General features: G+C 53.7%; 1 protein-coding gene across 1 annotated transcript in view; it reads left to right on the top strand.

Annotated features, from left to right (window-relative positions):
- The window catches only part of IGF2BP2 (insulin like growth factor 2 mRNA binding protein 2), a 140695-nt gene extending 130885 nt beyond the window's left edge, over window positions 1-9810 (top strand). The window contains exons 11-16 of the mRNA XM_054585076.1: window positions 662-730; window positions 1624-1740; window positions 4678-4752; window positions 6264-6395; window positions 7954-8067; window positions 9368-9810. Of these exons, the coding sequence (XP_054441051.1) occupies window positions 662-730; window positions 1624-1740; window positions 4678-4752; window positions 6264-6395; window positions 7954-8067; window positions 9368-9460 (600 nt within the window). The 3' untranslated portion in view covers window positions 9461-9810. The remainder of the gene's footprint in view (window positions 1-661; window positions 731-1623; window positions 1741-4677; window positions 4753-6263; window positions 6396-7953; window positions 8068-9367) is intronic.
- Window positions 9811-12839: the final 3029 nt, after the last annotated feature.

The following is a 12839-nucleotide window of genomic DNA, read 5'->3' as shown; positions in this document are numbered from 1 at the left end:
TCTAAGAATATATGAAATCAGACTTACTCCTGTTTTACAGGACTATTGTGAGGGTTAAAAGAGTTTCAGAATAGATATAAAATATCACAGAACCTAATGGATAGCAGGTATTTGGTTTAAAAAAAAAAAAAAGCAGCTTCTTGTTAAATGTGATTTTCCAAATAGCTGTGTTTTCTTCTGTCCACATCAGCCTTCCCATCCCCGGCGCCCCACGCGTGCACCATATATTCTCTCTTTCTCTCTCTCTCCCCCCTCAGTCTCTTTCTGAGTTTCTCTTCTCTCAGTCTCTCCCTCCCTTCTGAACCGCTCTGGTGGAGCTCACTGGTCTGACTCCCCAGGAGCCTCTTTGCCAGCTCCGTGTGAGTCTGGACACCGCCCTTGCCCTCTCTGTGCCTGTGGGTGCCCGTGCGTGCACTCGCCCCCGTGGTACGTTCCTGGGAGTCAAGCATGGCCCCGCTGGAAATGCTCAACATTCCGCCCGGCCCTGGGCTGTGAGGGGGAAAGAGGAGCAGGGAGCAGAGCTGCGGGAGAGGCGTGCACACGCGGCAGTGTGGCCCGCTGACGGCGCAGAGGGCTGGGTTGCGTGGGGTGACCTTGCTGCCCTGGGTTTGGCGAGTGTCCCCCGGGGCTCGGCTGACTGACTCTTTCTCTCCTGCTGCAGACACACTCCGGATACTTCTCCAGCTTGTACCCCCCTCACCAGTTCGGCCCGTTCCCGCACCACCACTCCGTAAGTGCCCCTCCGTTCAGCCCCATCCGCCACTCCCCCCCACCCCCCCGCCTGTGGGGCTGGCACCACGTTGTCCTTGGCAGACTGACCGGTGAACGTTCACCTGTGAGTGCTGCGTCCTACGGTTCCAGGTCGTCCTGGGATGACACATCACAGGGCGTAAGCACCTGTCAGCACTGAGTGCACTAGGGGCCTTCAAAGTGCTGGTGCTGTCCAGGTTACGGTCCTGCTGATGCTCACAGTCCTGTTGGTGGCGGGAAACTGCTTCAGATGAGTGGTCAGCAGGTCAGGTTGGGAGTTGTTGTTGGGCTAAAGGCCAGAGTTTTCCAAGATCTTTGAACAAGGTCCAGCAAATGGGGTCCTTTTATTTCCTTATAGCACAGACTCCCGGTGGCCTTGCCCACGTCTCCTTGGGCTGTCACCAGGCAGATTTAGTGGCCGTCTTGTTCTGAGTATGGCACCACTCTAATGACAGGGCCACCCCTGGCTCCAAGACGGATGGGGCAGCGTCCCATTCCCTCTGACAAAGCAGCTTGGAGCTCTGCGCTCAGGCCACGTACGTTTCATTGATTTCCTGGATGAAGACGGGCGAAACACGTCACATTTGTATATGACAGAAACCCTGTGAGTGGACAACTTTCTGTGTCCAGCAAACGCAGAGAGGCTCCAGAGGAGTTTGCGTTTTGACGGTTGCGTTGTGCTTGCTGGTGTTCAGGTCCATTCTTCCAGCTGCCCGCCTGCAGGGTCCCAGGCCGCAGTAAAGTCCATGCGCTGTCTTGGCAGTTTTCTTGGTCATGGGGCCACCCCACCACAGGGCTCACAGTAGATGCTCCGTAACTTCCCGAAGGAGCAACCGCACTGGGAATGTCTTCTGTCTTGTCTTGCCCTTGCAGTACCCGGAGCAGGAGATTGTGAATCTCTTCATCCCAACCCAGGCGGTGGGCGCCATCATCGGGAAGAAGGGGGCGCACATTAAACAGCTGGCGAGATTCGCCGGTGCCTCCATCAAGGTAAAGCTGCTCTCAACAGCTGTCTGTATCCGCTTCCCCCGCCTCCTCCCCACCCTGGGCCCTCATTCCTTCTGTCTGCCCCGAGGATGGCAATTCTGATGTCCTCCAGGGACAGAATCCCACACGATTGGAAAAATTGGCCCCCAGAACTGTTCCCGTCTGCTCTCATCATTACCTCTCTTACTCCTTTTTTTGTTCAAATAACAACTGAATTAGAAAAAAATATATTAATAACAGATAAGCCATCCCAATTCTTGGGTTACCATTGTCCTCCCACTGAAAGGCTGAGGATTTTCCCCAAACTAAGGGAGTGACCTTAAGTGGAGAATCATATATACTGAGCGGTTTTCAGCACTTCGATGCTTTAACTAGTCCCTGCTTCACAAACCCTTGAACTTTGAAAAAATAGTTTGAATGGAAACCTCTTTGAAAGCGATGGGTGATAAACCATAGATAAACAAAGAGCCAGTGACATAACCTGATATGAAGCCCTGGGACCGCACGGAGAGGCTCAGGAAGGAAGGCCCCTTGGTTCATGGAAACGGTTGTGAGCACAGGCGTAGCTGCACTTACGCATCCACATCCTGCCTCCTCAAGCACAATGTGAAGAATCATCAGAGAAGCTGAAAGGGAAGGATTATTCGACCCTGGTCCTGCTCCAAGCCCAGCTATCAGCTCTGACTCACGGATAGAATGCTGAGCATGTCCCGAGCCTCGTGAAACACTTTCGGAAACAGAGTTTCCGTTGTTACGTAAAATAATTTGCTACCATGGGACAACCCGGAATTCTGAATAAGAAGTCTCATGACTTGGAGAGAAAGAAGGCTTACACTTTCTCTCCAAGAAGAGCTGGAATTTCTCCCACAGCAAGTGTGCTGGAGAAAAAACACAAAAACAAAGCATTCTGAGTCATGCAGAATGAAGATAGCGGTAAGACCATAAAAGAATTTTATTTAGATAAATCATTTCCCCTTCCAGGCCTCATTCACCCCAACTGCAAAGTGGATAGACTGGCTGGGAGCCCTCAGGTGTGGGGGGACAGTGGTGGAGCACACGGGGGCCTTTGCACCCAGCAGGCTTGTTGCAGGTGAGACCCTGGCCCAGGCCGTGCTGGTCCCGTACCCGTGGTGGGACGGGTAAGGTGTGGAAGACCGCTGGGCTGGCTGTACCCCAGGTGCCTTTCCCAGTGTTCAGTCCTGTGGTCTGAGACGCCACACAGGAGATGGAATGAAAGTATTTCAACTAAAAAGAACCTGGGGGATCATCTCATCAAATCCTCCCTTCTTTTCCCCCAAGGGAGCGTTAGCGAGGTCTAGGGACATAGCTGAGGCAGATAGATGGCAGGACTAGCTCGCAAGTGTAAATTCTGCTGACCTGTAGGACATTGATCGCCTGCTGGCACTAATTGCAGCCATAGCTCTCCATTTACCGTTGCCTACGAGGAACTGGGGCCCAGAGAATCGGTGATGTAGCGAAGGCCTCAGAGCTAAAGAATGTGAGTGCCAAGATTTGACCAGGTGGTTTGATTTGTGGCCCAGTGTTTTTCTACTGCATCAGCCTGGGTGCTATACCAGGATCATTCCCTGCCAGCCCACGTGTCCCAGAAGGTTGAGTGGTGGCATGTCACTTTGCTGGTGGCCTCTGTGATGGGCAAAGACAGCAGGGCTGGGCGAGGGGGGCGGGTTGGGCTCTGCAACCTGGTAGCGGCGGGATGTCTGTTATACTGGGCTAACAGTCTGCTCCCTCCTTAGCCTCTGCCTCTATCCAGAGCAGGGAGGAAGAGGAGAGAAAACCAGGGACGCCAAGTTTATGTGAGAGAAATTCCCTACGTTTTAAAAGCAGCCTGGTTTTTGCTAGATTCCCTTTGTCCCGACAGGCTTCTGAAAGCCTCTGTCCCTGCAGCAAGACCCCACTCCTGCCTCCCCAGTCTGCAGAGGCCACTCTGGAGGCCGACAGGCAGGGAAGAGCTTCACACTGACTAATGCTTGGGCAGGGTGGTGGAGCAGAGGCTGGGCAGGGCGCCCCGCCAGGTGCTCGGGTCACAGGCGAGGACAGAGCTCCCATCGCTCCCTGTCCTGCACAGCGTCTGGTCCACAGGCGCCAGAAGCCCACACATAATTCGGTCAGCGCTGGTGCCCGATGCCTGGTCTTGCTCCAGCCTGGGATCTCGGCAGTCACCTCGCCCCTCTGGGTGCCATCTGCTGCTTCGGTCGTAAAATGGGGTCTGCATTCCTGGTCCTCAGAGGGAGTGTGCCTGCAGGGGCGGGGGCCTCTGTGGAACCGGAGTCACCTGTCGTGCTCAGACCTGTGGTGTGGGCTGCTGGGTGCCAGTTGAGAGATGGGCGGGGGGCGGGGCAGAGGATAGGGGGTTTCGTGCAGCATCTGAGCCAGGCAGCTGTGAGCTTCTAGGAAGTGGACAGGACAGCAGAGCAGGTTGGGTCAGTGTGACTCGTGAATTCGCCTTTCAGCCTGGCTCCCAGCCGCACCCGCTCCCGCTCCACTGTCGCACGCAGCCGACTGCCCCTGGGAGCTGAGGGAACGCCGTTACCTTCCCTGTGCGCTGCCTCCACGTTAAGGCCTCTGTGGACTGAGCCTTCCTCCCCTCTGGGCCCTGGGTCCGTTGGCACAGTCTGTACCTCCCCTTTCCTAGAGCTTTTGACTCCCTCAGGGAAAGCAAGCCAGTCCCTGCTCTGCTCAGGCAGGGACAGGCAGGGACTGCTGACCTGCTGCCAACTCTCCCTCGGCGGCCAAACACCCACAAAAGACACCGGGCACTCTGGTCATGACTTCCTAAGCCCCAGCGTGGAGGCAGCAGGGGTCAGACGAAGCAAAGGCAGAAGCCCGTAGTCTCTTGCTGGTGCGTGTGCCGTCCGCCCAGACAAGAGGGGCTGGGGGCACGTGGCCAGGCAGCAGCGTTTCCTTTCCTGTGCACTGCAGATTGCTCCAGCGGAAGGCCCCGATGTCAGCGAAAGGATGGTCATCATCACCGGACCCCCTGAAGCCCAGTTCAAGGTCAGTGCCAAGGGCTACCTGAGCTCTGCAGGCCGTGAGCACAGGGCAGCCTGTTTGGGGGAAGTGAGGGCCGTTCAGCAGGCAGCAGCCACCTCAGAGGCACGTTTGAGGCTCTTCTTTGCTACCTACCAGTCTCAGACTCACCCTGTCCTCCCACCTCCAGGCTGTTCCCTCTGCACGGAGTCCTCCTTCCCTCTCTCCCTTGGAAAATCGGGTGGTCTGTCGACGCCGAGCTTGAATGGCACCACCTCTGGACTGTTGCTGATCCCTCAGCCATGGTTTTGAGGATGGATATTTCAGACTCATTTAGTCATGTTTACCCTTCAAGCTATGAGGGCGTAAAGATGGGGTACAAGGGGAAATAGCACGGTGCGGTGGGTGCATTGGATTTTCTGGTTGGTGGTTTGGGGGGCGGTGGTTGGTGGTGGTGGTTTTTTTTGTTGTTGTTGTTTTTTGTTTTTTTTTTGCCTTTTCCTCCCCCTGGGAAAATTATGACTTGAGTTTTCTAAAAGTCAGAAATATTTATAAAAGCATAATCCTTGTCGTTAAAAATATTTAAAACTTGAGACGCTAAAACACACACATGTGGAACCATTCAAGAACAACAACCCATAGAATAGGATATTATTCAGCCGTAGAAAGGACTGAAACTCTGATGGACACCGCAACAGGGAGGCGCCTGGCACACGGTGCCCTGAGGGAAGGCAGGCGCAAAGGCCACGCATCACATGATTCCACTTACATGACAGGTCCAGGAGAGGCAAGTCCGGGTAGACAGAAGAGCGGTTGCCAGGGGAAGGGGATGGGGAGGAGATGGAACTCACTGGTAATAGGGGTTTTATTTGGGGGGAAGAGATGGAAATGTTCTGCATGGTGGTGGTGGATTTAGTAATGAAGTGAATATACTAAAAAACTTTGGAGTGTACTCTTTAAAATGGCGAATTTTAGGTAATTTAAGTTATATCTCAGTTTTTTAAGTTTTTTTTTTTCTTTAAGAACTATAACCCCTTGGCTGCACTGGCTTTGGAGTTAGACAGTAAACAGTGAGATCAGACTCATCAAATCCCGTCGCTGCCACCCTTCCCTCCATCCCATAATAACCAGGGCTGAACATACCATGGTGGGAGGAAATTAAGAATTCCCCGAATAAATTCACTCACGCAGACGTCTGTCGGTGCTAGGGAGGCAGAAATGACACATGGTTCTGCCCCCTCACCACCTCCCCCATCCCGACATATAGAAAGCTGCCTGGAGGTGGTGATTTTGCACAAACCGTGAAGACACGCAGGCGCTCGTGCACACTTTGCACAGTGCGGTCCTGGGATGTGGCCGGAGCAGCGCCCGCCAGGCCTATGGCCAAGCCGAAGCAGGGTGCTCGGCCTCCCTGATCCCAGCCCGAGTGAGTCTGGGGCGGGGGTGTGCAGTTGCTGGGCTCGTGAATTCCAGCAGCAACACTGCTGACCTGGATCGATAGGCCGCTATGAGACTCACCAGACGTGTCTTGCTCTCAGGCCCAGGGGCGGATCTTTGGGAAACTGAAAGAGGAAAACTTCTTTAACCCCAAAGAAGAGGTCAAGCTGGAAGCCCACATCAGAGTGCCCTCTTCCACAGCTGGCCGGGTGATTGGCAAGGGCGGCAAAACCGTAAGTGCGCCCTGAGCTGGCTTCGTATGCGGGGCCGATGCTCTGCCCGGCTGGACTGCCCCCAGACCCCCTTGGGCTCTTCAAGAACACACGTGTCATCAGCACCACTCCAGAGCCGAGGGCCCAGTGTACATGCCTGCAGCGCTGGGGTCCTGCGCCCAGCGCTGCTCATCCTCTCAGCTCAGGCGGGGGAGTGGTCTCCACGCCCTGGCCACGGGGCGGCTGCCTGCTGCCCACTTTACATCCACACAAAGCAGCAGGGAACTGACAGGGAGTAGAGTCCTGCCCAAGGTGCACCCACTTGGCAGACAACTGTCCTCACTGACTCACGCTCGGGGCCCGTGGCGTCTGGTGTCCTGCGCTCTCTCTGCTCCTCAAACTCTGCTGCCAGCTGCCCCCAGAGGCTCTGACACTCCCTCCTGCAGATCCGCCCAGTCCTCTGGTTATTTCCTGCACCCGGCTGCCTGCTCCTGGGGAGCTAGTTCAGCAGTAGGGTGGTGGGTGAGAAGGAAATCGTTTTTAGCAAAATAATCAAGGTTTTTAACCTGAAGGTGGCCATACCACAGTGTAATTTAAAAAGCATCAGAGAAGGAACTCTGCAGCCCTTAGAAATGAGCCGTCTGTCAGGCCCAGGAGCGTAGGTGGCTGGAATTTGGAGCTCTCTATGGTCCTGAGTGAGTGGGTGTGTGTGTGTGTTTGCTATTTTCTTTACGTGAAGACCCTTAAAGGAATCAAAGGCAACTTCTAGATACAATGAGTTACCTTTATGCAAAGGAATCAGGTAGCTTGGAGTGCGTATTAGTCCCTGCATCGAGGAGTGGGATCCACGTGCAAGGGCACACGCCCCGAACTCTAGGCAAGGTGAAAGCAGATCGGACCACAAGGGAGTAGAATCCTGAGTCCTTCAATGTCCAGAGACTGTCAGTTGTCCGCCCAGAGGGCGTGCTGAGCGTGTGACAGGGCCAGGGGCCACTGCGCAGCCCCGCGGGCCGGGAAGTCCCGCGGAGGCGGGGGAGGAGCGCCAGGGTGCAGGGGGCGGGGCTTAGATGAGGCAAGATTGGCCTGGGCAGGGAGCGCCACAGAGAGCTGGGCCTGGGCGCAGGAGTAGTGGAGAGAAAACATGACAACCCAGGGATGGGAACAGCATAAGCAAGACTCAGAGGCCAGAATGAACCCGAAGAGCAGGGAAGAGAGCAGAGCATTCTTAGAAAGTTCACTCTGTCAGCTCTGGGGTGGCACCTGGCAGAGCAGGCCCAGTGGAGGTTTTCCTCCCTGAGTTACTGGGAAGCCCGGGGCCGCAGTGAGCGTGTGCGGGAACCACAGTGATGGGATCTGCCGGAGGAGGACTCAGCCCCAGCAGCAGCTCCGCGGACTCGGGCTGGACTCCTGTCTCCCTGTCATTGAGCCTCCCGTGGTCCAAACCAGCGTGGCCCCATGTGACCAGGGCAGGGGAGTACTAGATTGAAGCCCAGGTGAGCGGCTTCCAGCCTCCTTGCCCGCCACCAGTCCCCTCTACCACCTCCTCCTGAGCCCCCCGCCCCCCGTTTTCCCCTCACAGGTGAATGAACTGCAGAACTTAACCAGTGCAGAAGTCATCGTGCCTCGTGACCAAACGCCAGATGAAAACGAGGAAGTGATCGTCAGAATCATTGGGCATTTCTTCGCTAGCCAGGTACCTGTGCTGTGAGGGTCTGGTCTTTTTTTCCAGTCTCTGTTCGTTTCTAAGCTATTGGTGCCTGTCAGGCGGCCACAGCCCCCACTACACACACCCCACCACCCCAACCCCCGCCCCCCACAGATGGAACCTCTCCCTGGCTCTTCAGGCACAACCTGCAGGGCAGGGGAGATTGTTCCACGCCTCTCCCTGCCACTGTCCCCAGGCATGCTAGAGGAATTGGAGGAAGAGTGTAGAACTTTGGAGTCAAGGCCAGCACATTTCAAGCCCCCTGAAATGCCCCGGTGTGAGATCTCGGCTCCCCGTCTCCGACTGAGGCCCCTGCCGCAGCCTTCCTCTGCTGGGAGCCGCACACCAGCATGGGCCCCGGCGGGGCCCCGGGAACCAGCCTGGGTGCCGAAATCTCCATTCTGGGTTCAGTGCTTGTCACGGGAGGCCCTCACATCCCTTACCTCTCCTCCTCCGTCTCACTGTGACCCCCCATCAGGACACAGCCTGCACACGGCTGCTTCTCTCTCCTTCTGAAGGGCCAGTGACTCCGCATCCTGTGGCCTTGTTCTTTTGGATGGTTGGGTTTGGGGATAGAGCAGTCTCAGTCCTTGTCTTCACCCGGCAAAGGCCGTCTGAGCTAAGCTTACCCCGCAGGTCGGCCCGAGCGCTCGGCCTGCACTCCCCGGCCTGGGCCTGGACCTGGGCCTGGGCCACTGCTGGGACACTCGACTGTCCTGGGAGGAGCCCCGGCCCAGGGGTGTGTCTGAGCCACCAGGTTCCCGCAGTTCGGTGTGCAGGGGTCTCCCTGCAGTAGGAGCACTGGGGTAGGGTGAGGGGTCAAGTTGGGGGTCACACATTTTCTTCAGTTGTCCAGGGTGGAGTGTCTGCTGTCACTTATCTCTTCTTCCTCACCTCACTGACTACTTCTAACGTTCTGACGACTTGAGAAACGTGGGTGCGCAGCTTTGGAAGCTGAAGTGTAATTGGCAGGGGGGTGCTGTCTGACCCCTACGAGGCTTCCTGGTCACTGGTTTCCTACTCCTGCTTCCTGGCCTGTCTAGCAATTCACTGGAAGCTTTGGGGCTCCACCCCCTTATCCTCTGTCCAGCAGCCTTGGGGTTGGGTGGGAGGAACTCTGCCACGTTACTTCCAGACAGAAAAGGCCCCGCAGGAAGGGGGTTCCGCGGGTAGGTGACACTTGCTGAGCCTACCACCTCCTTTCCCTAAGCCCCACCCCCACCGCTTATCCTCAGAACTGGGTTCCTTTTTCTCGCCCCCCCCGCCCCCCTCCCCTCCCTTGCTGCAGACTGCACAGCGCAAGATCAGGGAAATCGTACAGCAGGTGAAGCAGCAGGAACAGAAATATCCTCAGGGAGTCGCCTCACAGCGCAGCAAGTGAGGCTCCCACAGGCACCAGCACAACAACGGATGAATGTAGCCCTTCCAACACCTGACAGAATGAGACCAAACACAGCCAGCCAGATCGGGAGCAAACCAAAGACCATCCTGAGGAACGAGAAGTCTACGGAGGCGCCCGGGACTCTGCAGAGGCCCCGAGACTCCGAGGGGCCAGGAGCGGGGGGCGGGAGGGAGGCGGAGGTCGGCGGGCTCACAGGCCAGCCTCCTGCCGCCCCCCAGGGCCTCTGCAGGCTTCCCAGCCATCCACGTCCCCATCCGCTCGGATCTCTCCTTAACCCCCACCACGCTATCCCTTTTAGTTGAACTAACATAGGTGAATATGTTCAAAGCAAAGCAAAATTCATGCCCTTTTCTTTTTTTTTTTTTTGTGGAAAATTGTCTCTGTACATGTGTGTACATATTAGAAGGGGAAAGATGTTAAGCTACGTGGCCTGTGGGTTACACAGGGTGCCTGCAGCGTTAATATATTTTAGAAATAATATATCAAATAACTCAACTAACTCCAATTTTTAATCAAGTATTAATTCTTTTTTCTTTGTAAAGAGAAAGCAGGCTTTTCTAGACTTTAAAGAATAAAGTCATTCTTTGGGAGGTCCACTGGGTTAGTACGGAGCTTCGAGGCCACCCACACACAAAATTCACCCAGAGGGCAGTCTCATCCAAAGGACACTCACAGCAGTTCTGGATCACCTGTGTATGTCAACAGAAGGGATACCGTCTCTCTGAAGAGGAACCTCTGCCTCTCTTCATCCCTGTCTAGCTCACACGGCCATTTCTCTTTGCTTCACAGGTTTTAAACTGGTTTTTGCATACTGCTATATAATTCTCTCTCTCTCTGTTTCTCTCTCCTGTGTCCTTCCCCGCCTTCTCCATGCCCATTCTTTTGAATCCCTGCATCCCTCTGTCTCAGTTCCACTCTCTATGCACCCCTCCCCCCAAGGCAAAGCAGTGCTCTGAGTATCACATCACACAAAAGGAACAAAAGCGAAACACACAAACCAGCCTCAACTTACACTTGGTTACTCAAAAGAACAAGAGTCAATGGTACTTGTCCTAGCATTTTGGAAGAGGAAAACAGGAACCCGTCAAACAAACCAAACAAAGAAAAATTCCACAAAGAAAGAATATATTTTGTCTTTTTACATTTTGGTGTATAAGCCATCAATTTTCAGCAAAATGATTTCTTTCTTTTTTAAGAAAAAAATGTGGAAGAAAATAGCGATGTACATGAGGTCGTTGGCCCAGGGCGTTAAATTTACAGATTTTTTTAACGAGAAAAACACACAAAAAAAAGCTACCTCAGGTGTTTTTTACCTCAGCACCTTGCTCTTGTGTTTCCCTTAGAGATTTTGTAAAACTGATAGTTGGAGCATTTTTTTATTTTTTTAATAAAAATGAGTTGGAGAAAAAAAATAAGATATCAGCTGCCAGCCTGGAGAAGGTGACAGTCCAAGTGTGCAACCGCTGTTCTGATTGTCTTCCGCTAGCCAAGAACCTACATGGCCTTCTTTTGGACAAACCTTGAAAATGTTTATTAAAAAAAAGATGACCAAGAAAAACAGAGAGAGAAAATGTTGGAGATGTCCTGAATTTCAATAGGGTACGCGCCATTGGGGCTTTTTGCGCTAAAGGATGAACATGTACTGGTTTATGTGAACAAGCCGTTTAACCACCAGACTGCAATGCCCGTTTCCTCTACTGCAAACAGTGTTCTGTGACAAAAACAAAAACAAACAAACAAAAAATGAAATATATCCAGCTAACAAGATCCTGGTGTCGTGGTGTCTTATTTTAACCAGCATTGGCCCACCCCAAAGTGTCAGCTGAGCTCCGCTCTGAGGGACTTAGGAACGCAGGCAGCACATAGGCAGGACTGGGAAGCCACCAAAGCGGCAGGTCTTCTCCTCGAAGGCCTTTGGGGGGAAGCTAAGTGTGGTCCCCACACCGGTAGCATCATTATCAGCTGGGAACTTCTTAGAAATGCAGATTCTTGGGGTTCACCCTGAGCCAAATTCTGGGGGTGGGGCCCAGCAGATTGTTTGAGCGAGCCCTCTGGGTGACTCCCGTGTGTGCTCAAGCTTGAGAACCACAGAACCAGAGGGATGGATTTGGCTGCACATGAAGCTAGGTAAGAGCAGCCCCTGTCACTAATGAACCTTAAACCGGGCCAGGGAAACAGTTTATCTTTATGAAAGAAAGGGGGAGGATGATATGCCTGACAATTCAAGGGAAGAGGTACTTCAGCCCTCAGAGGCCCAACTGAAAGTATCCCAGGAGGCCTGAAAACGTCAGATGAGGATGGTCCTGCCCGCTTTAGGAGCCCTGAGTGCATAGACCTGTGGGGCCTAGCAGCAATGGCCGCTGGAAGTCCAAGCAATCTTGGGAATGAAGAGCTGGTACTTGACTGCCAGAGGTGGTCAGTTCTGCTCTTGGGGGTGACCATTCATAGCCCAGCAGGGACAGATGGAGGTGAACTGATGGGTTCCATAGGAGCCACTGTCCCCTTTTGACAAACTGAGGGCTCCAGTCACTTCAGATTTGTTCCTGACCGCCATCACACCCCTACTCCTGATTTTCCCATTATTTTCAATATCTGTGATGCTGATTTTACTTTAAAGCTTTCTGTTCGTCTCACTGCTGTGATTGGCATGAATGTAGGCAGGGACATACTATCCCTTCATGTGACCATTAGAAAGCCAGCTACCTATGGCTCCACTTTCTCTGTTACAGGACTCGAGCCCCCAGCTGTCAGGAAAAACACACCATAGGCTGGCGACCCAAGAGAAGCCACGGGGTTCCTGACAACGAGGGTTATTACTGAAAACTGTTCCCTGGGTTGAGGTGTGCATATCAGATGAATGGCCAGAAAAACGGCACATCTTTCAAGGGAGGGCTTTAAATATAGGCTGGAGGGCTCGGTAATGAATCTGTCAAGATGAGGAGGAACCAGGGTGGGAGAGAAGACAGAAACCTCCAAAAGCGCGCCCTCTTGGCTCTCTGCTGCTCAGGTTTCCTTCCTTGGCCTTTATCCCAGGTTAAATTTGAGGTTTGAACTCTAGTTCCTAAACTGCCCATTTCCAAAACACTTGTCTCCAAACGTCTGAGAGAAAGGTAAGGAAGTGCTACCATGATTCCTGACCGGCCGTGGCACGTGGCACTCGGTCGTCCTAAGGTTGCTGCTGGGGAAGCCACATAGAGAAGCAGAAGACAGGAACAAGACTGGTTGGCCTTCTTCCTAAGCAAAGATGTTCTCAACAACCCGTTTCCTTTCTTTAAAAAAAAAAGAAAGTTTTATTTTTAGAGCAAGGGAAAGAGGGAGAGAACCATCAATCGGGGACCAGGGGCCAAACCCGCCACCC

This window comes from Pteronotus mesoamericanus, unplaced genomic scaffold (assembly GCF_021234165.1).
Source record: "Pteronotus mesoamericanus isolate MK-2021 breed Mesoamerican mustached bat unplaced genomic scaffold, CSHL_Meso_final contig_82, whole genome shotgun sequence".
Taxonomy (NCBI): domain Eukaryota; kingdom Metazoa; phylum Chordata; class Mammalia; order Chiroptera; family Mormoopidae; genus Pteronotus; species Pteronotus mesoamericanus.
The sequence above is the reverse complement of the archived record's forward strand: the minus strand, read 5'-3'. Positions and strand labels throughout refer to the sequence as shown.